Raw genomic sequence first — 23,015 nt, forward strand, 5'->3', positions numbered from 1 at the left:
ATGTGTGTAAAGTACATCATCTTATTTTTTCTTTAATAGATGCTTTTTACTTTATAAGTATGCAACAATACATAAAACAGGTTAAAAAATCCATGAATGTTTGTTTAAACAGAACAATACAGAGCATACTTGATAACAGTGGTGTACTGGCTATTAGAAATAGAGACATTGCTTTTGGCTCATTGTAGAACAGGCCAAATGCTAATCACTGGGATTGATTTAAAAATGAAATTAAATCCACAGAAGGCAAGAAGAATACAGAATACTTGCAAATATATGCAAAAGAGCAGATTTATACAAATGTAACTGATATGGCCCATTAAGCTAGAAAGTATATTAAACAGTAAAGATAGAAGACCAGGCCAAATGGGGCTCTGAGCAGCCTGGGCTAGTGGAAGGTCTCCCTGTACATGGCAGGGAGTTAGAGCTAGATGATCTTTAAGGTCCCTTCCAACTCAAATCATTCTATGATTCTAGGATAGAATGAGCTTTTCATTGTCCAAGAGAGCTGAACTTCTTGATTAGGTCTAGAAGTAATTATCAACTAATGCACCCACTTTTTTTGAATTTTCATTTTTGCAATTACAATACTTTTTGCAATATTAGAGTAGAAAAGTCCATTCTCCACACTAACAGTACTTATCAGAGAATTAGGAATATCTTTTAAGAGCAGGCTCATAATACTTCAATTTTAAGAATTTCCTTCCTGAAGGTTTCCAAACTGTGTGATAAATGAGGAGCTAAATGGACAGTAGCATAATCCTCTCTAAATGGGTTTATATGATGCTGCTAATGCTGCTTTTATATGATGCCGTTAATGCTGCTTTTGCAGCATTAACATACTTTAGTACTTCAGATGAGATCATTCCAAAGCTGAAAGTGCACAGAGAGGCCATCTCCAGGTCAGGGACATGAAGTTATTCTGCAGTCACACTGTTATTGCAATGCCTCATCTACTACTGCCATTGTCTGATAAGTGTCAACCTACTCTTTTTAGGGAATAAAAATAAGGGGGTAAACATATTCTACTCTACAATGTTAAAAATAGAGTTTTATTCTAGCAAGTAAGTACACTAAGATTCAGAACCCTTTGTTACAAAGAACAAACAGCACAAGAGACACAGAATGAATTTTGGGTCAAGGATACAGCATAAAGCCCCTTTATGTCCAAAGTGCTGTAACAGTTCTACTTTGTCTCTATTCACTGTCAAAAGGACTCAAATATTAAGGTTGTAGCAAAAAAATTACATAATAAATTCAAGGGTAGCAAATGTTTATCTTATGGGGGAATTAAATGTTTATATTACAGGAAGGGCTAAGTCTATCCCAGCTATTCAGAACAGTAACAAGAGAACTCCCATAAGTCAAGAAAATAAGTTCTAAAAGTGTTCTTCAATCATAAACTGTCCTGATCTGTTGTTTTCCAACCTGCTATCCAGTATGATATGTTTCCTTTATTTCATATGTACAGGTCCAATCACAGGTCTGTTGAGAAAGTAACAGCAATGTGCCTCAAAACAAAGTCAGATCAGAAACCTCCATCTGCCCTTTGTTGCTTCTGTGTTCCATTCATTCTCTGCCTCACCATCTTTCTATCCTTTTACATGGTAGAATCACATATATTGTTATGTTGGGATTAAATATAGTTTAGCATTTCATGTTAATAAAAACTTCCATTCTTTTTGATAGCATTTGGGCAAGGTGTTTAACAAATGAGCCAAAGAGAAACAAAAATCCTAAAGAGAATTAAATCTTGTATTGTTATACACAAATCACTAAAGAATCTGTATGAAAGAATTAAACTGAAGGCATGAATTTTGATCACATAATGTTTGTCCCAGATTTATAGAACTCAAATCCTGAGATTTCCATCCTAATCTTCAATAAGAGTTAATAGTGATGACAATACACACTGTCTTCAGTGCCCAAGCTGTCCTCCTTCATAAAGAAAATCAGAACAATCAAAATAAGTAATTTTGGAACTAATACAATTTAAAAATGCTTCTGAGATTAGGTATCTAGCAAGAGACATAGACCAAGCAATTTATTTACATGCATATCTTATTTTTCAAACCAGTGTGCAGAATTTTATCTGATTGTGAAATAACAGGGCATGGGAACAGTCACCCTTATGCAATATCATTTCACCTTTGCTAAACAATACCTTCCTTAAGGGCTTTCAGAAAAAGAGTAAAACCATCTTCACCGTGACAATAGGCAATGTAGACTCTTAATCTGGTAATGCAAAATCCAGAGGAAAAAAACAGACAACCATTATGTCCCTCCAACAGTTTTGCTAACAAATTGCTGTCGTGTTCTTCAGAGGTGTGCCAGCTCTTTTCTGTGCAGAAAAACCACAGTTTCAGGACTTAAATGATCTTAAAACTCTCACTGAATGGTAACTATAGGATATGATTAGTATTCACACAGAGCCTTCAAGCTCTAGAAGAGATTTCTTTAGCTTTTAAATGATGTTTATTTCTTTGCCTCTCTTTTTCTCATTCTAAATGAGTCTCTAAATGAGCCTAAGTGATTCTCTGCCAAACCTAGAGCAAGTATCAAACAAAAATATTGGACTAATGGGACCTAATTCCTTTTTTTGGCTACACAGGTGTACAACAGTGAAGTGAATGGTTTTATAATGATACCTGGAACAATAACAACAAAGTACCTAAGTCTGCAAACACTGGGAAAAATCCACATTTCTTCTGTGTCCCAGGCAGGGAGAGCACAGATTTTAACATCAGAATGTGCATCGCTTTCTTTTAATAAAGAACATGCATCATACTCCAGACTCGGTTATACGTCTAGTTGTCTCTTACACGTACTTTAACATATTGTCATACACTTTTCTGAGTCTCATTGGTCCCAAGTGAAGTAATAAAAGAGAACCAACCCACACACTGATCTCATCCCAGAGCTCATCCACTTTTTTGTCTCAGACTGAACACAGACTTTTACTAGCTACTTGGAGATTGCCTTTTACACAGGACCAAAATACTTCTATGTTGCCACATCTTTGTGCATTTTGTTATTGAGAAATATTAGTGATATCAGGATGCAACAGTTAAGGCACAACAGCTTCTGGTAAGACCTGATTGTGCCTTTTTTTTCTTTTTTTTTTTTTTAAATAGAAACTTTTAAGCTAGCTGTGTCTTACTCCACATTTTGCTCTGGTCAACACTGCCTTTGCTATATTAATATCAATAAATTAGTCTTTTGGTTCTTAGGACAACACAGCTGAGGGTACAGGAACCTCTCTAACAGTGACAAAGGCAGAGAAAATGCAAAAGCAGATCCAAGCAAAACTGTCAAAAGCAAGATTCCCAACATCTATAAATGCTAGTGACAAGCATGCAAAAAGTTTAATGCTTTTCTCAAGCTTTGTAGCTCAAGCCATTATCTGAGGTTAAATAAGAACAGCTGATAATTTCACTGAGGGTTACCCTATTGCAACACCTATAAAACAGATTCTATAAGACAGGCTCAGAAACAACTGTCTTGTAATCATCAGATAGCTCAGGACAATGTGCTATATTCTGCATTTCCTACAAAGACTATTCTGTATTCCTGCTCATTGATAAGCCTCTAATTTTTCCACATAAAATACCACCACCTGTCAGTTTATGTCCATTGTTTTTTCTAAACAGACTGCAGACTTAGTCTGAGTTCTCAGAACATTTCATGAAACAAAACCATAGAACTTGTGTAACAGGAGGTGAGGAACCCCTACCACTTCAAAGAATAATACATCATGTGCTGGGAGGAAGGGAGTGAGCAAAGTACATCATTTACACATCACGTGCAGTAAACACAGATTTAAACAACAGACAGGACATTAGTCACCAGTTGTTTACTTTGAAAGTGATCTGAGCTCCTTGAATTTCACTTGAACGGGTACTAGAGGAATGTCTTATTCTAATTCAGTACATGCATTATTGCAGCAATATAGCAACTAATTCTGCTGGTTTTTGTATGTTATGGTTGGGGCTCATGATACTGAAGTCAACATAAAATGAACCCAAATTAAGAGAGAGAAAATATGTATTAATTCTCTACTGAAGACTACCAAACAAATTTGAAATTGCCAGTTGCTAAATGCAGTGATTTCAAAGTTCCTTGACACAGACTAAGCAGACATGAAAGAAATTCTGCAGCTATTCCATACATTTTTTCAAGTCAAATACCATTGTGCAAAGGACTCACCCCCTTGATAATGCAGTTCCAAATTAAAAAGAAATCAATCAAATAAGTACTAAAAAAATAGTTTCTACATATTCACAGTGGTCTTATTAAAAGATGACACTTTCACAGAAAGTACTGCAAAACGTCTCATCCAAGCCTTCTATCTCAAACAACTGTATTATATAACTTGCTCATAAAAGGACCAGAACCTTGAACAACCTTTAAGTAGTTAGTTCTGTCCCAGACTTCCCTCTTCTTGCCAACCTTGCTCTATATACCAGGCTGGATTTACTATTTAGAGTTAGGTTATCGCTAATTGTTCCAACATTACAAAGCGTTATCTTGCCCAAAACATATACTCCCTGTGTGTACTGCAAATAAAACTTTTTTATTTAAGAGGAAGAAGAAAGCATCCTCCCCCTATTGTCCTGCAGGAATCATACTGGTTTGTAGAGAATGAGTTAGATTGGACAGAATTATTGATTAATTTCCAGCCATAATGTGTTCAGATGTGTTAAGTACAATAACTTTGTGTACGTTCTTGAGAGCAAAATGGGTCTTGCAGAGGTTCCACCAGGGATGCTTTGGAAGCTGTCCCACTTGGCTTTCAGAATGAATCTGTAGGCTTGAGAATGAGACAATGTCTAAGGGGAGAACAAGTAATGCAACAGCTACTGACAGCCAATAAACAGAAAACCTTACTGTGCCATTTCAATGCAAATGCTTCTCAAACTGGAATAGAATTTAACCACGGTATTGACATTTAAATGGGCATAAGACACAGCACAGTGAGGGTGAATGTGGATATTTATGCTGATTACCTTTTATCAGCTCTTGTCTCTTTCTTTGCCAACTTTATTGTATGCAGTAAAGTCTTCCCATATTAATACTAAAATCTGTTACTCTATCAACACAAGAATGAACAAAAAGAAAGGAATGAAAGAGGACTAGAACATCAAACTCTGCCAATATGGATTCAGCTGCTTTACTGTAAATTACTTCTTAGGCAAACCTTCCTATAGCTGCTTCCTTCTCTGTAGCCAACACTATCTGTATTTCATCATAATCTTATAAGAATGAACTACTGGAGGTCATAAGTCCAAAGAGCTGGGATCATCACTAACAGGAAGCTTGATGGTTCCAAAGGAAGCAAGTACAGTATGGAAGTACTAGCTCAGGTCCTGAAACTGGTCTACTCTGCCAATACTGCTTCCAGTTTAGGGCATAGAGCTTGGTCATGTCTCCTCAGCACAATTAACTGAGCACTGCCTAAAGGAATTATGTTCCCATTTACCTTAGATATATACCTCACTTTATTGAGCTCATAATAAAAAAACTACCAAGACCTTTGAGGAAGCAAAATTTTCTGTTTAAATATCGACTTTATATCGGTTCATAAAACAGCCTCACCATATGGTTTCTCATTAATTATATATAAGATGCAATATATAACGTGACTAGAAAACAGTAGGAAAGTATACATGAAAAGAAAGACATATGGAGAAAACATGAACAGAAAAGCCTGAGAAGGGAAAAATATGAAGTAATAAACAAATCCTAGGTGAAATCAAGAGCTCACAGTTGTATTGTGGACGCTAGTACTCTCATGGTACCATTGCTTAGCTGTGTGTTCCGATTTTGAGAGGTAAAAATCTTAGCACTGCATAATTTAAAACAGTAAAGCCAAGTTTGCCCCTTCTTTTTAAATTTCTAAATTGCACAAAACACAAAGATTTGTGGAGCATAAAGCCATTTTGAATAGGCAGTTTAATTGGTACTGTAAGTCTAATACATCAGCTGCCTGGGGATCTGGAGAGCAGCCAAGCCCCAGAGTTCAACACGTTCAGCACTTCTAGCTCTTCTTTCTCCCAACACAAAAGGATAACAGCTACTATAACTAAAAGTTATCACTAATGCATCTTCCCTCCCAATGTATTAAAGATGTAGCAGATCAGTACTTCAGGATATCCTGGACTGGTGGGTTTTGTTGTTATTTCGTTTTTAGCCCAACGGGAAAGTTCACAAAAGCTGGTCACGTTTTTAGGCATTATATTCATAAACACAGCAAGATGTGACTCTGTTTCTCCTCAACTAGAAAGGAGAGATGCTACATGAAATCAGTAATCCTGTGCTAGCACTGTCTGCAGACCACTTTTTTTAATCAAAGTCCTTTACAAGGAAAGCTGTTTTAAAATTCTATGTTACAAAATCTTAAACATGCCCTTTTTGGGATGATTACCAATAGCTCAGTGAACAGTGATGCATTGTAGTGTGTCAATTAAAGCTGAAACAGCTTGGTAGGATCTTTGAAAAATAAGTGGAGCAACACAGGTCTGTATAAAGACAGAATTTCTTTCAGCATGTATAGGTACTCAAAAAAAATAGAAAAAATTAATCACTCCATTTCTTTCTGTTCACTTTTTTACAAGAATAAGTGGCATGAATATTCCTGAAAAGTGAATTTAGGACTCAAGTACCTTAAATATTTGTCAAAAGCAAACTTCTAATTATGATATAGATTTAGATAAAACCCATTTATTACACAGAAGATGACAAAGAATTTTTGCAATTCATCATTGCAGTTTAAATACTGTTGTCAAAATGTTAAACATTTGCAAAACACTGGCCATTGGCTTTTCATATACAAGAACAAATTTACAAATCACAGTAATGAAGATCATAATTACAGCATTGCGTAGCATTTCACTAACTAGTAATGTTTTGAGTCTGGCCATGCATTCATTCATATCTGCCCATCAGGACCTGAAGGTGATTGGTTGGTTCCATGTATTTAGAGGAGAAAAACCTTATCATACCTGAGCATGGTTACAAAGCTATATGCATCTCTCATTCATAAAAACCAACTGGATGCTGTCCTAAAAATGTACATTAATATTGCCTTACAGTAATTTAATGAAATACTTATTACTAAGTACCACATCCAAATAGCGTGACTTGTACAAAATTTAATTTAGACCTATTCAGAAACATCAGCTGCAAAGAAAAAATAGAGTATCTCCTTATAAAATCCTGCTAAACCAGCATACTGGAAATGTCTATTACTATCCATTATCTGATCCCAAAGGATAAGCCTAGAGAAGTTGTTATTAAGTTTTGAGCCCAATTCTATTATAAATATTCAGCATCAAGGGAATATTCTGAACTCTACTCCTTATTTTGCTCTGGAGACATCACCTAAGGGAACTGTTGCATTTTTTAATGTATCAAATAATGAAATACTGACATGTGTCTCAGTTTTCCTTAAGTAGTATGTGCCATTAAAACAAATAATATATGTTTTCCTTCATTGATTCACATTTGTCTTGATTTGTACATGGGTTGTCATGTTCTGCATCACAGTTGTTTCCATCTATGTATGTTGCAAACAAATAGGGAATGATGAAATTTATTTACTAAATTATTAAACTGTGGGTTACCTGAGAAAGTAACTTAACTTGCAAATATCCACTATCAACAAACTGTTCATTTTAAAGTCCTGGCAAGTGTAAAATTAGCTGTTACAGAATTACAGGATTTGAGCAATAACCTACTGTACCAGATAAATTCATACAGAAAGCCAAAATGCTAAGAAACAACACTTAATACTGAAGGAGATCAGGTAAATAGCACCTTAAAAATAATAATTCTGTAATTGTTATTGCAATATATGTGCTAGAGACTTTCATTTCAGCTGCAGTTCACAACAGTAATGGGGTTGTTCTGACCATAGAAAAGCTGATTTTATTCCTCTCCAATTTTTCTGCCTAATCACTTCATAGGCAAGGATTAACTACATAGTGTTGACCACAGTTAACAGAGACCAAACCTTTCAAGCTTACATATCTTACATTAGACCACAATATTCATTTTTAGTCACCAGAGTAAAAAACTGCATTTTCCAGTGAACTGGTCATCTGTGTATCTCTCCAGCAGAATCTGAGATTCAAGCTACTCCACTGCATTGGCTCTCTTTTTGGTATCCAGGAAATTGCTATGAAGTTCTAGTTTTGAAATAGTGCTTTACATACCATAGGCTGAGCAACCAGACTTACACACAGTCTTATAGGAAAGTTAAAAGAGAGTAGCATCAAACCACTTGCTTTGACTAACAAATATACAAACTCTGCTCATGAAAAATAGCACAGAGGTATCCACTGGGTTGCTGTTCTCCATTGTACCATAGCCACTTTAAACTGATGAGACAGATTTTATGTATGGTAACAACCACTCCCAGGGCTTTGCAGTTACGTGTATGAAAGGTTAACAGCAGGCACTAATATGAGTATCATGACTCTTTTCAGGCAGTAGGTGAAACCTTGAAGAAAAAGTGGCTCTGTCTTCAAAAAAGTGACCTGACCTTTGCTTTGGTGGGTTTTTATTCTGCAAGAAATAAAAAGCACTGCATGCTTTCCAATGCATCCTTTCTAGCTGATAAACTATTTTGTTCTAGCACTCAGCACAAAAGGACTACATTTTATAAAGATCCAAGAGCATGCTATTAGTGCTAGCTAACGATAGCTCATGTGTCATACTAGAAACAAGCTTCATAGACCTGGAATATGTCATATGAATCATGGACAAACACGTAATTGGCCAAGAACCTTTGATATGCTTACCAATTAGAAGTAATTCTTATTGAATTTAATATATTTAATTTTACAATGACTTTGCAGTTCTTTGGATATCAAAGGCATCACCAATCCAGCATGCTTATCATTTATGACACTTCTGCTCTGAGAATTTCTTGCAGCATGCAAAGAACTCTCTCTAGGGTACCTGTGATGTGTTGCACAAGCAAGCTAATCTAATATTGACCTGACCATTAAAATCTGTTTAGAACTTGCAATAGTATGGAATGGTTTTACCTGCAACTGATGAAATGTTTCTGAAACAACCTGTAGTTCAGTCTAAGCAATAGTGGGGGTTTATTTGACACAGAATACACTACTAGTGAAAGCAGTTCTTGTACATGATGTGGTACTAAAGAACCCCTTCTGTTAATAGACTTTTAAGTATTTAAATATATTACGTCTAGTGTAAAATACTTCTTCTATGGAGCCAGATCCTGCAGTCCTTGCACAGCTAAAACTTCCATGGAAATCAATGAGAGCTTTTAAAGTGTAATAGTAAGGACATGCCCAGGGTCACTGGCATAACACAGCTCTGCTGTGATGCTTTATGTTTGCACTTCGACTTCTCTGTCACTTGCAAGAGGCAGAGATCAAAATAAGACAAAAGATCAAGATACAGAAATCCATGTGAACTCCAGATGATAAATACCCTCATTACATAAAAGTCATGGCTTCAAACAGAGTATGGCACATAACATTGGGGCATTTTTTGTTTGGCTAATATATATTAAATAACACTAAAATAACTTTTTTCTGAATATTTACACTATATTAAGTGACTGTTAAGAAAAGTGAAGTTTTTTTAAAAAAAATCCTTACAGTAAATTTAACAACAATGACCATTTTGGGAAGAGCTGTAGCAATGCCTGCGATGGCAGAATTTGGCTCCGTAAGTTCTGTTAGCAAAATCCAGACTGTTTATACGATGTAAATTGCTTTTAAAAATGTTACTAGAGCTCTAAACGCTGTGAGTCCAGATTATACATTCAGGTTTCAGGGAGAGTTTGCCTCAGTGAGCCACAAGGAACTGTGCTTTATTTGCAAAATCAGCTTGATGCTATTTTTAAAAGAAAACAACAACTAAAAAACCAGGTATTTTGGACATAAACTTTTGGGCAACTAAAATTAAATCAAGGGGCTGATCCACCAGCCCTTACTCCTATGGGGATCCTATCCTGCAGAAGGTTGACACCAGAGGACTTCCAGCAGGTCTTGCCCCAGCAGGACCGTGCCGGATTCCTGTTGACTTCATTGGGGCAACTCTAACGAGCCACCAAGACCACGATTAGACCCCAACCACCACCTCACCGCTCGGGTTCACAGATAATTTGTTATTCTGATTATTACTATTATTTTTAAACAGTGTGTGTGTTCTGCTTACAACCAAGCTTCGCTTCCAGCCGCAGGCGCCGCCGGTGTCCCGCCGGGATGGTTCGGGGGGCGTATGCGTGGGAGGCGGTGGTTGCCCACTCGCTGCTGACTGGCACCATTGTTGATTTCGCTGTTGTAGGGCAAAGGCGCTAGGGCGGCCGATAAGGCTGTGGCCATGGTGATGAAGGAGATTCCAAGAGAGGAGTCTGCAGAAGAAAAGCCCCTCCTCACTGTGGCATCACAGGTGGGCGGAGCGCGGGGCTCCCAGGAGGCCGCGGGCGCTGCGCGAGTCCCACGCCCCACGCGAGACACGTTGGGCTGACTAACACATCCATTAGAGGATCTCGTGCCAGTGGCATCACAATGCTTCACTGACATGGGGAGAAACTAGCGTGGGGTACATAATGGGGGTTTAGATGTTTTGATATGAAAAATTAAACAAAAATGGTTTTCTTCCCCCCAGTTCTGTTACTGCAAAGTTATTTAAAACCAATTTAGAATTTGAGTTGTAATCCATGCCATCTATATTTATGCCACAAATACTCATTTGCAATGCATATATAAAATATTCCCATTCAATGCACATATGAAATAAGAAACAGTTCACAATAGTATCATTCTCAATATCTCAAATCCCATCTCTAAGCTCTCACTGGGATTCTGTTCCTGGTCTGGGTCAGAATACGTGACTTTGCACACTCCATTGCTTTCATTTCTACAACTTTAGTCAAAGGAAGGACATAATGTCCTCACACTAAACCTTACCCACACCTTGGAGTAGCCACCAAACCATAGGTGGTACCGTTAATTTTTTAAAGACAGTGACTGAACACTACTGTAAATCACAGCACTTCCATCTCATTAGAAGAGTGGATTTTATTCCCTCATGTTGCTCATGTACATTAATTTGTTCCTTAAGCAAGTGCATTTAGATTACTGCCAATATTTATTGCACACAAGTTCTTCCTACTCATCAAGAGGTTTAATGGAAATAATCTTACCACATAGTTGTTTTTACATGAGAGCCTTCAACAAAATCCACAATCCTGTTTTATTCTTTTCATGTTTTAGGATAACAGCTACTGTACTTTTTAGGAAGTTTTAAGATGCACATATGCCAGCACTAATACACATTATAGAAATACCATCTACTAATTTGGAAACCAGGTCTGGCACCTCCTCCTCAGGCCCTGTTGAACACCAGATTTTGCTCATGGTGAACTATAATGTCTATGAAGTAGCTGCACAAAGGATAAAGATGCACCCTTTAAGGCATCATTTCTAATTTTCTACTAAGTGATTAACAAACAATTCATAAACAGTTTAAAATGCTGCTCCCATTAAAGATCCACTGCATCAGAAAAAAAATTAACATGCAAACCTTCCATTGGCTTCAACAGGGCCAGGAGTTCAGCCTGGGTTCATTAAATGTTTAATGCACCATTTGTAGTGGCTGTCTGTCAGTCTCCTCAGCAATAGTCTATGATAAATTTATGAGTAAAATGCTTGTGTCTGTTAGTCAGTGTAATTTCTTCCACTAAACACAAATACCTACTTCCCTGCTATGCACCAAAGGGGTGCAGAAGCCAAAAGGAAGCAGAATCAAGTGAAAAAGTGAGTATTTTCCATAGCCATCTCTGCATCATGTATGTGTGATGTGCAGTTGTACAGCCATGTTGCATACCTCGTTTGTACCCTCATTGTCTGGCTGAAATGTTGGTTTGAGATGCTGTCTCTGTAGTGTGTCCGTGTAAACCTCTTGTTCAGACCATCCATGCAGAAAAATGCTCTGCTATATCGTGATACACATCTACCCATCGCCATCCGAGTGTTTGTCTGTGCTCTTTACATGATGAAACAGATGGATGTGGTTGCTGCTCACAGGGTGAAACACACGAGTTCCAAATTGGCTGCAGGCCAGATTAAGCTGAGTCCTGAGAATAAAGCCTGGTCTTTCCAAAGTTGTCACCACCACCAAACCCAGTGCAGGCAGGTCTAGCTCTTAGGGCAATGAAATACATTAGGTATCTCTGCTGCTCCAACCTTACGACTAGCTAAGCAAATAACCTGCAAGTAAAATGCAAGGATCAAGCCCAGATAGAGGAGTACTGGCTTTTCTGAAAGAAAAAAGGAGTAAAAACTCCCATTTCCAAAATCCTTGATGAGTGGAGGGTTAATCGTGTCTGACTGTGGAAGTAGACTCCGCAGGAAGCATAATTGGAATCTGATACACAAAGAACAGTCTCTAAATCCTCCTTTTGAGAGAAACAGTGATAATGCATATAGGAGAGAAACAGTGATAATGTATATAGGCTCATGAGTTTGTATTTTAAAATATGTCTCTTTGCTCTCTTCCTCTGGAAAACATTAAAAACATATCCAACACAGAACAAGACAGATAAATATTCACATTTTATTGTAATGCTCCTAGGAAAGCTCAGATTGTAAAATATGAGACTTACTTGTTGACATAGATGCTGTGAATTAAGTTTCAGATTCACAGATTATTTTATATCATCAGATACTGTTTTATATTATCAGATCTGGAGGCAAATCTTCAAATAACATGAACCAAAACAGTACTGCAGACTCCAGTGGGGCTATGCCAATATATGGCAACTGGGAATCTCGATCATCACTTCAGCAGTAATGAGCACACTACTGTAAGCAGAGGGGTATTCTTGGTAATTGAATAGGCCTTTCAGTATCTATTTTTTGTGACTCTGTCTCAATTACTTTCCATAAAAGTCACTTTATTCACACTTATTGGTGTGAAAAAGGATTCAGTAGATGCCAAATTTAATACTTCAAGCATCAGAGAGTGAGCTTTCAGTACTAATAGGATTTTGCAGAACATAACTCTATCCATGTTGCTGTCTCCCTGTATCTTTTTTAAGGTAATTCAGAAGGGACTGGGACAAATGAAAAAAAAAAGGAATTTTTTCATATTAATAGAACCTAGAAAATGTGAAAGAAAGTTTGCTGAAGGTTCACAGATTGGCTGGATTTTAAGCTATGAACCAATATACTTCTAACTGAAGCAGAGAAATAAATGAGAAAAATACATAAGAGTTTGATTTTAATTACAAAATAAAATTTTGGTTTAACCTCTTCAAAGCTTCTTTGCATTTGTCAGGAGAAAAGAAACTCACTTCAGAATTACTTTCTAATGAGAAATTTAAACCTAAATATCCCCTGAAGTCAAAGTTTAATTGTACAGTCAGCTATGAAATTCCCAATTTACTACAGGTCAGTGAACTTCAAAGGATCTGATTCAATAACATATTTCGATCCAGACTTATACTTTAAAATATGATTAACTGCTTTATTGAGCAGTAAAAAAGTCCATGCTTAAATGCTTTGCCAGCCTAATTTTAAACAAACAAAATCTCACAGTGTCACGAGAGTTATTTGTCCCAATTCATCTCCCCTAATTTAGATTCCTCATTACAGTACACAAATTGGAAAGCTGCTCAGAGTAGGATCCCTGTAAAGATAACAGAAAGAAAGCTGAACTGCAGGGTGGGATTCATGTCCATGACAATCCTGTGGCAAATAATCTCTGAAATTATATGCAACAGAAATAGGAGTCCATGAAAAACTCACCAATAGGAAAAAGAAATGCAAAGTATATCTTGAAAGCTGTTCCCCATTTCTGCTTGTCACTGGAAAATGTAGGAGCTGCCTACTTAGAGTTTACATGACTAGACAGACATTGCCCAGAGTACAGTTTTGATTTTGGCCACTTCTAATTAAAAAAAATTAACCTAATGAATACCTAGGGTTTAGAATTTGAATTAGAAAGAAGAAATTTTAAAACCTGAAATTACATTCTAAGATACATGGTGAAATTCATCCTCTCCTGTGAAAAATGCAGGCTACAGCACATGTCAAAAAAGAGACATGTTTTATGACTACACCCCAATTAACTCCACCAGATGCTTAAGACTTTTTTTATAGTCTGTGAAGTATTAGTATTCACAGTAGGAACTATTATTTTTTTAAGTGAACTTCATTTGCATGACATTAGTTGATCTAAGCACATTCATATCTGCTCAAGGGCTTATGAATAGAATACTCAAACATTTCCGCTGCCTAAATTCCACTGTTTTGGTGTTTGTGTTTTCATTTGGTTTTACTTATTTATGTTATTTTGGTAGTGGTGGTATGTTTTTGGTTGGTATTGCTTTTCTGTTTTCGCTTGCTTTGTTGGGCTTTTTCATTTTGTTCTGGGACTTTTTGTGGGTGTTGGTGGGTCGGTTTGGGTATTTTTTTAATCTGTGATAGGAGATTTTCAAATGCTTCCATTCAATTTTAGGAAAGAGATAGAGTAAGTTAGCTAATATCCACCTCCCAGTGCTGTTAGTAGATTTTCAGATGTGTGTATCAAGGACTCACTACATGAATTTGATTGCATAATCACCGTTTTCCATATAAAGTTAACAGTCCCATTTGAATCAGTCGTGGTCATTCTAAGCTCCTTAGCATTAGGCTTGAATTGACTTCCAACCCACTCCATAAATGTTTGCTAAATAACATTATAACAGAATGGTAGGATGTTACAGTGGATGCAATTAGCTTCCATTCTCTTTTACACCAATCTAAACCAGAATTCACTCCATTTTAACTAAGCAAAATACATTAATGTAAAAAAGGGCAAAAATCATGCCAGTTTTAGTTATCGTCATTATCTAAGTTTGGACTACAATAATTGGCTGTACATTCCAATATACTCTCTGAGAACAGTGGCAATTTCCTCACTGACCTTGGGAGAACTAGACTTGAGATCCTGTTTTCTAATTCTTTTTCAAGGATTAATGATAAATTCATTAGCAGCATTTAGCCATATATCTCAAATCTGTCTCATTTCATTTATAATAAAGCTTTGAGTAGTTTAGCAGGGGACACTTCCTAAGTCCCACTGATAACTCCTTTTAAGCTATTATTAAAACAAGGTAAATATATGAAGGGCAAAAAAAAAAGCATAAAAATGCATAAATACATGTTTAGCAGCACAAATATTAATTATTTCTTTACCTCTAAGTTAAATATTGCTCAACACTTTATTGCTTTTAGAGCAGTATGCATAATTTCAATAGAAATATTCTCCAGAGTATAATAAAATTGCCTTGACAATATGCTTAAAAGTCATAAATTGGCTGCTTGCCTAAAGTTATAGAGATTTCTCTGTCACATAAATTAAATACATTTTTCCATGAAATAAGTGTTTCAATTTCAAATTACCATGGGAAATGATGATGTAGTTTTTTAATAAAGTAAAAAAAATTAACTATACTCTTTCATACGTTCTAAAATGCCTTACTATTCCTTAAGGACAGAAAGATTGGGCAAACTTTTTGTGAATAATATACCAGTTTAAACCTGGGTTTTATATGAATTATTAATAGGAGTTACTTTTCAGAAACTTGTTGGCTTTTCATTCATGAATCCACTAAGGATACACTGTCCTGTTAAGAGAGTTGAAAGCTGTGTATTGCAGTTGTTCTGGATTCACTGAACTTGCTATTTTTACAGTGAAACTGTTCTACTGAATTGCAATTCACAAACAGCTTTTGAGTTTCAAGCTTTTCAATCTGCACAAACCATTCCAAAGCAACCACACAAGCTATGACAGATCCCTACAGGAAAAGGCTGCACATCTTAACAAGAACTTATGACTTGGTTCCTATGATTGGCCACAGTAACACAACTGAAACCACAGCCTTACTGTAGATGGGCTACAGAACTTGGTTTGAAAAGAAAAATCTGTAGAAAGAACAAGAAAAATCTCTGTGATTTTCAAGCAATTACAGCCTATATGCAAAGTTACAGCAAGTACAAAGGTGATTTTTCTCGAATGTCGAACAAAAAAATGGCATTTTCCACACGGTTGCAGATCAGTAGGAGTGGCATAAGCTTTGCAAAAACTGATTCTGTGAGAAATCATGATATATTTGATATTCTTAATTCTATCATCTACATCTTTAGTCTTCATGCTGCTATAGTATGAAGATTTGGTACTTCTGAAACTTTTGAACTTACCATGGATCACCAGCAGTTCACAAAGAACTTGTACCTGCAGCTCAATTCTATATGCTGTCCACCTTCTTTGCTTTCATCTAGAGAAAAATATTAAACAATTCCCTAATATTTTGTAAGCAGAAATCAGAGTTGCTCCCAGAGATGCTGTAAGACTACAAATGTATCACCTGCAATGTGAGTGAAACATTACTCCTCTGGTTTCCATGCATCTTCTTTAAAAGCATTTGAGAACTGTGGTTCTCCAAGTTAGGCTTCCTCTTCAGCTGGAGCTCCCACACAAAAAGTAATTTCAATGAATGATAGAGAAAACAGAATCTAGCATGAAGAGTTCCCTGTGGATACTATCATGACACTTGTGCCTCCTCCCACAGTACAGGTTTCTTCAGGGCTTTCTCTACAGATAACTTTGGATTCTGTAACCTTCCTGTTCTATAAGGCTATTCCAACCTTCATTTACTCAGCTTCCATGTCAAGTTTGTTAATCCTTCAGTTAGCTCACAGGCAATTTTAGGACTACAGACTAGGTACTTCCATAAACTGAAATTTCTTTAAAGGAATGTGCTGTAACTTCTCAATGACTGTATTACTGCAATGATCTCTAAGCATCTATGATGATGACTTGATTTTGTCTTTGATCACTCTTGTAGAGCAGTTCTCCAGTCCAGACAGCGATATGGGGAAGGGGAGAGACTAAAGCACAAAGCACAGGGTAACACTTCGAAGGTAACACATAGCTAAATGAGGGAAAATAAATAAATAAAATCATCTAACCCACAAGAGAGGGGGGCACTCTGTTTCAGAAAACAGCATCCTATAACTTAAAAAGTGCATAGAGCATGCAGGCAACAGATTTACAATAAATCATATTTTTTATATGACTAGTAAAGGCCAGACTCTCAGTCACAGTCAAAATGTGACGAGAGTTACTATCCTCCTCTTCCTCCACAGCTCTCATCCAGTAGGACAGTTAAGCACATGCTTAACCTTGAGCTCTGCAGAGCATGCTTAAGTGCTTTGCTGGAGCCAGGCCAAAATGCAGGAGCCAGACACAACTCTCATGTTAAGTTTCCTTTAGCCAGACCAGGAGGAACACAAGGAAAGAGATACTGCACTGTGAGATGTTTAAATTTACCTTGCAACAATACACCATAACTTGTACAGGTCAGCACTTAGAAACACAGGTAGGATGTTGCTGTGACATGAGGATCACAGCAAGAGTTCTCAGCCAGCAGTGCAACTGCTATTTATGAGGACACAACATAAGCATGTTATTATTTTTTGACACACATCAAGTTTTAAACAACAGAGCTGGCATGTGAATTTAAATATCCAGTGCAATGTCTGTAGCAATCCTCCCACAGCCTCTCTGGCTTCACACAAACTGACAGCTGTTTGCATTAAACCCCTGGAGGTGACTTGACTTGTGTGATTTCAGGTCAGATACTGTCACCTCTAATTCTCAGGCCACTCCACACATTTCCTGCTACTTAGCGAGAGAGTATTTATCACCTGCTGAGCAAGACTGGTCGTCAGAGAGGCAGCAACACCAGAGTGCTCTTTGCTAGAGGGTGCAAAGAGTTTGTCTCAGTTTCAGAGCTTCCCACAATTCATGTGGAGTGGAAGTCAGTTATGCCATGTGAATTGATTCTCTGTTGGTGTGCAAACCAAATATTTGGCTCTCATGTCAGTTCTTATCCCACCAAGATAAAGATCCACAGACACAGCTGTCAGGCCAGTACTTCCAGTTATGCTCTAGAGAACACCTCAATTTCTAGCTGTGGTTCCCTTTTATCAGTTTTTAGAAAGAGCTAGGTAGTGGGAATCGATTGCCTTGTTTCCTCTTATCCTAGTGAGTGCCAGTGAAGATCAGGATGTGCCAGATGTGTGCAAAGAACCTATCTATCAAGAAACCAGTTCTATTTATCATACAACTAATGAGGGATCAAAATTAGTTGATGCCTCTGGTTAAGTATAACACAAGCTACTAGAATCCATGTGACTTGTTCACCTGGTTGTCTACTCTCACCCAAACAGCAGACAAGTTTCTCAGAGTAAAGTTCAAAAATCCAATTTCTCTAATAGAAAATCCAAGTTAAATGTTTCCTGCTATCTCTCATGCTTATGACCACATGTGCATTACCACTCTCCAAGCCTTCTAGGTCAGCTCATTTCACTGATGCAGTCTGCAGCCCAACCACACTCCCACCAGCACACTCAGTGTGCAGGAAAAGGTTTGACTGCCCCAGGAGCAGCTTTGCTGCTGAACTGTACAGGGGATTACCCTGTAGTAGTTTTGGGCTTCCTAAATTAGTGCCATGAGTAATTCAATCAGCCTCAGGTGACAAAATGGATCCAATCCAAAATCCAATCCAAATAATCTGGGCACCTAATTACATCTAAATTTTAGGTGCCTCTTGAACCAGACCTTCTAAGATAAATTCTATGTATAGCCAGGGGGAAAGCTAGGTGCCTTTGAGAGCATCCTGAGGGACAACCTAAATTAGGCAGGTGAGATCTCCCTCTGGAGTTGCTTTTCTAGGCATTTATCTCTCCCTATCGAACATGGAGGGAATTTAGGCACTTAATTTAAGAGAACTAGTTCACTATGTGCTCAAAACATAGATGCTAATTAGCTGTCTATGCCTGATTGGAATCCCCTCCAGTTTAGAATCTGAATAATTTACCTTAAAGACTAACATTATGTTATGCCCTGCTAAAATTTTAAAAAAGGAAACAAACCAGCATGCATGGTGCACTGCAAACAGAAAAAGATCAGGAATGCAGTATAAAATGGGATGGAAGTACCATACCTTACAGACAGCCTTGGTGCACTCCAGCACTCCCACAGCATAAGCCCAGTGCTCTAGGAAGAGAAAGCAAAGGAAGATCTTTTAGCAATGAGCAATGCAGGTGAACTTTATCACCTGTAGTGTGAGGCTAGGTCAGGAGTTGGTCCTCTCAGCTGTTCCCGTGAGCACCAGGTGTGCTCCAGCTCCCTCTGCCTTCAGGCCAAACTAAGCTGTTCTCTGGAAACTTTTCATGGCAGAGCCCCATCAATTCCCCTTTTATTTTTATTTATTTTTATTTTGAGTCAGGCTACTCCCTAGGTATTTCATAACTCTCTTACTACAGCCTAGGATACAGACCAGGAGCAAAACAAAACCAAAGCCACAGGAGTTGCTCTACACGTTCATCATCTCACATTGGCGAGGAAAATAAAACATGCCACCACTGACACCAGCATTGCAAGAGGAGAAGATAAAGCCTGGCAGGATTTAGGGTGACTGCAGAGCAGAGGACAGGGTGACTGAGGGAAGCCAAGACCCGGCTGGGTATAATCTAGAAGGATGAAATCTCTCTCATAGTCTCTATTCCCCATCAGGGGCCAGTGCAATGCTTCTGCCACAGCACACCCATGCCCAGAGCCACGTTGGGTTTGATACTTTTAACTCCAAACCTGCACCATGTATTGGGCTCCTATTTACCTACCCTTCAGGCCTGAGAGTCACTCAGAAAGGGAACTGCAGTGAGCTTCTTCATCCTCCCCTCACAGTGGGGCTATCAGCCACCAGATGACACTTTTGACTCTCCCAGTGTCTCTTCTAAAGCACCAAAAAGGCCCACATATATGATTTTTAGAACAAAAAAAAAAAAATCCAGTGGCAATACTAGAATACCAGAAAACCTTTTAATTTAGAAAGAGTATTTCTTACTATGGATGAGTCTCTTCAGATGTATTGGTAGTAGGGAATATCCTCCACAGATTTTTAGATACCACTCAGTGAAAGGAGTGTGTGGGCTTCTTCCTTAATTAAAATGAATTTTGTGAAGAAAATTAAAGTACTTAGAGACATTATGATAATTTATGGTACTCACTGGCTAAATCAGTACTCAGAAACCCACAGTTTCCCAGGCTGAGTCTGTACCTCCTGGTATGTGCACAGATCATAGAATCATATAAACAATCAGGTTGGAAGAGACCTCAAAGGTCATCGAGTCCAGCCCTACTGTCGTTATAGACCATGGCACAAAGTGCCACATCCAGTCTCATCTTGAAAACCTCCAGGGATGGTGGTACTGCACACACAAATCCAGTGCAGCACTGGCTGCTTGGCTCCTGCTCCCTGTGCTGCTTCCTCCTGTGCCTGGTGATGTTGGGTGACTTTCTTAATTTCACTTTGCTTCCCTCATCTGCGATGAAGAGATAACACTTCTCAGCACTGTGGTGGTGCCAGGCTTGACTCATGAATGTTTTAAAGCTTTCTGTGGTTTCCACCCTGAAAGGTGCTTGAGAACCATAAATTATTGGTTTAATATAGATCATAGTTTTCATCTCATGAATCTTTTATAGCACTGCTCCAAAATCATGCCTGATATAACTCTAATAACTTGAGCAGAGTTAAACTAGGGATAAATGTGATACAATATATGAGGCAGCAAAATGAAATTCCAAGTGTGAAACCAAGGGCTTAACAAGTGGCATTGCATACACAGCAATGTCAGAAACCTATCCCACTGCCCACTTACCTACAGCAAAAATATCAGCTCATGGCACTCTAACTTAAGTCTTAGTTCATCATCAAATGTCTGCTTCACATCAAAATAGTATTTTTCTAATATGTTCTATTGCTACACATATGTAGTTTGTATTCATTGAGAATTAGTAGACATGATCATGTGTTCGCTGTCTGTTTAGATCCAAACATTTCAGGTGGAAGCAGATTATTTTTCACAGGAACAAGCTTCGTAATAAGACACTCCTCCAGCTCCTGGTCCTTTGTCATGGGAGCGTAGAACACAGAACTGGGAGTGATCCTCTGGGTCACAGTTGACTTGTCAAAAACAATCCCATCCTAAACAGCAATGTAGAAAGCTTGGCAAAAGCCATTTCAAACAGGTAGGCAGAGAAAGGAACCTATTTGTTTTATAATTAAACAGAAATGCTGCAAATGCATCAGAAAGAAGACATGACTGACTGAAAATTAAATCTTGTTGTTTGCTGGTGAAGTGGATATTACCACCAATCTTCTTTCAGTTTGTTGGTAGATTTTTATCAAGGGACTTGGAAGAATACACTGCTGGTATCAAGCTAATGAAGGCCTGTTGCTGAGCGTGTCTTCCTCATATAAACAACATAATGAAGAAATCTCTAGGGACATGATAACCAGCTTTGGAAAGAAAAATATTTATCAGACATCTGCTACTTCATAGTTCAGTTGGACCTTGAAAAAATTCAGGTCTTTGTTGATTCTAGTCCCCTTCCACTCCATGACTGATTCTCAGCATTATTGCTGGTCTTCCCAGAGTTTATCCTCTTACCCCTACCATAGTTTGGGACAATAAATTGCCTTTCCAGTTGGTCTTCAGATTTTCTATTCTTCGCTGCCTCCAGTGAGTGATCTTGGCTGCCTTGGTTCTCATAATCCTTCTCCATTCCATCCTTCCCCATTCTTTCCTATTAAAGAAAATTTCCATGGAATGTAGTGGGAAACTTGATAAGCATCCAGATCTTATGTGATAATGTACCCTATTGATGCAGTCTTAGATACACAGAGTATTTCCTATGAAGCTTTTATATTTACTGTGATTCCTACAGTGCCTCTTCTTTCTTCCCTCCTTCTCCCTTCAAATAGTCTAAGACTTTTCTTTGTGATGTGTAAATGTAGAAAGAAAAAACTATGTAAGCAATTTTTGCTGATATCTGGATTTTTCCATAGAGAAAAAATTGACATATTAAAAGTAGTTTGGACAACATTTAACTAGTCATCCACATTCATGTTTTTCAAAAATAGAAACGAGTAAGGACTGTCACCAAACTGTAAAAAGATTAATTAAGTCTTTAATATCACCATTAGGTAAAAGTATAGACCTGGGGATAGTGGAAATCAATGGTGTGCAGCTGGTATAAATGCAATTTCCAATCAAGTGTTGAGATTTACCAAATTAAGCAAGTTCCTTCTGTGCATTGAATGAGACAGCAACCTGGACAGTCAATCTGGAGAGTCAAACCCCCTCTGAGTAGGTCACTGGTAAGGTGCATCTGCAGTCTGGGTTTAACACAGGTGGATTTAGAGTTCAGGACAGTATCACTGCCGGATTTCTAAATTAAGTGCCCACACTTGCACGATGTGCTGCACACAGTTGGGCAGGCAATCAGTCATCTTCCATGGTACTCATGCAAATTGGTATTTCAGTGCAAATCTGTAAGGTCCTAGGCAAATGCATTTGTGCACATATACAGTCAGTCAGCACTGGGTATCAGTTTAAATGTTTAACCCATCAAAAAGTGGACTTTTGATTTCAATAGCTCTAGTATTTTGTTACAACTTTGCAATACAGAAATCAAATACAAAACAGCAGTGAATCTAAGCTGGTTTGCTGTAATAACTTTAGAGGTAATCCTGCTGCTGGAGGAGCTCAGTGCCAGTAAATAACAAATATGAGGATGAGTTTTGCCAGTTTTAGTCCATGTTGACATCCTAAATTTAAAAGTTCAAGTATATCTGAGATAAAACTTTGAAAATTTGACAATGGAAAAAGAGTGAGAACAGCTTGGCAAGAAGAAGTGTGGAGAGGATAGAATAAAAGCTGAAAGAGCTCCAGACAAAAGCAACAGAGGAAAACGTATTTTCACATTACCAAGATAAAATAAGCACAGGACACACCATCAGTCATCCCTCCAGCTCAGCTTAGATCTTGATCCTCCAATCAGAGATAGATGGCAAAGAGCAGACTTTTACTTCTGAGACTTTTACTGTTTTGTCTTTTTAATCCCTAATACATTAA

The 23,015-nt window shown here is 37.7% G+C and overlaps 1 protein-coding gene across 3 annotated transcripts in view; it reads left to right on the plus strand.

The window, feature by feature from the left end:
- The first annotated feature begins 893 nt into the window (after nt 1–893).
- Nucleotides 894–23,015, plus strand: part of PEX5L (peroxisomal biogenesis factor 5-like) — a 45,956-nt gene continuing 23,834 nt past the window's right edge. The window contains exons 1-2 of one of the 3 annotated variants that reach the window (XM_009082353.1): nt 894–902; nt 10,327–10,431. In XM_009082353.1, the coding sequence (XP_009080601.1) occupies nt 10,363–10,431 (69 nt within the window). In that variant the 5' untranslated portion in view covers nt 894–902; nt 10,327–10,362. Of the gene's footprint in view, nt 903–8,489; nt 8,553–10,322; nt 10,432–23,015 lie in introns of those variants that run through there. The other 2 variants (XM_009082352.1, XM_009082350.1) reach the window with 2 other exon arrangements.

Source organism: Acanthisitta chloris, unplaced genomic scaffold (assembly GCF_000695815.1).
Source record: "Acanthisitta chloris isolate BGI_N310 unplaced genomic scaffold, ASM69581v1 scaffold3019, whole genome shotgun sequence".
Lineage (NCBI taxonomy): Eukaryota > Metazoa > Chordata > Aves > Passeriformes > Acanthisittidae > Acanthisitta > Acanthisitta chloris.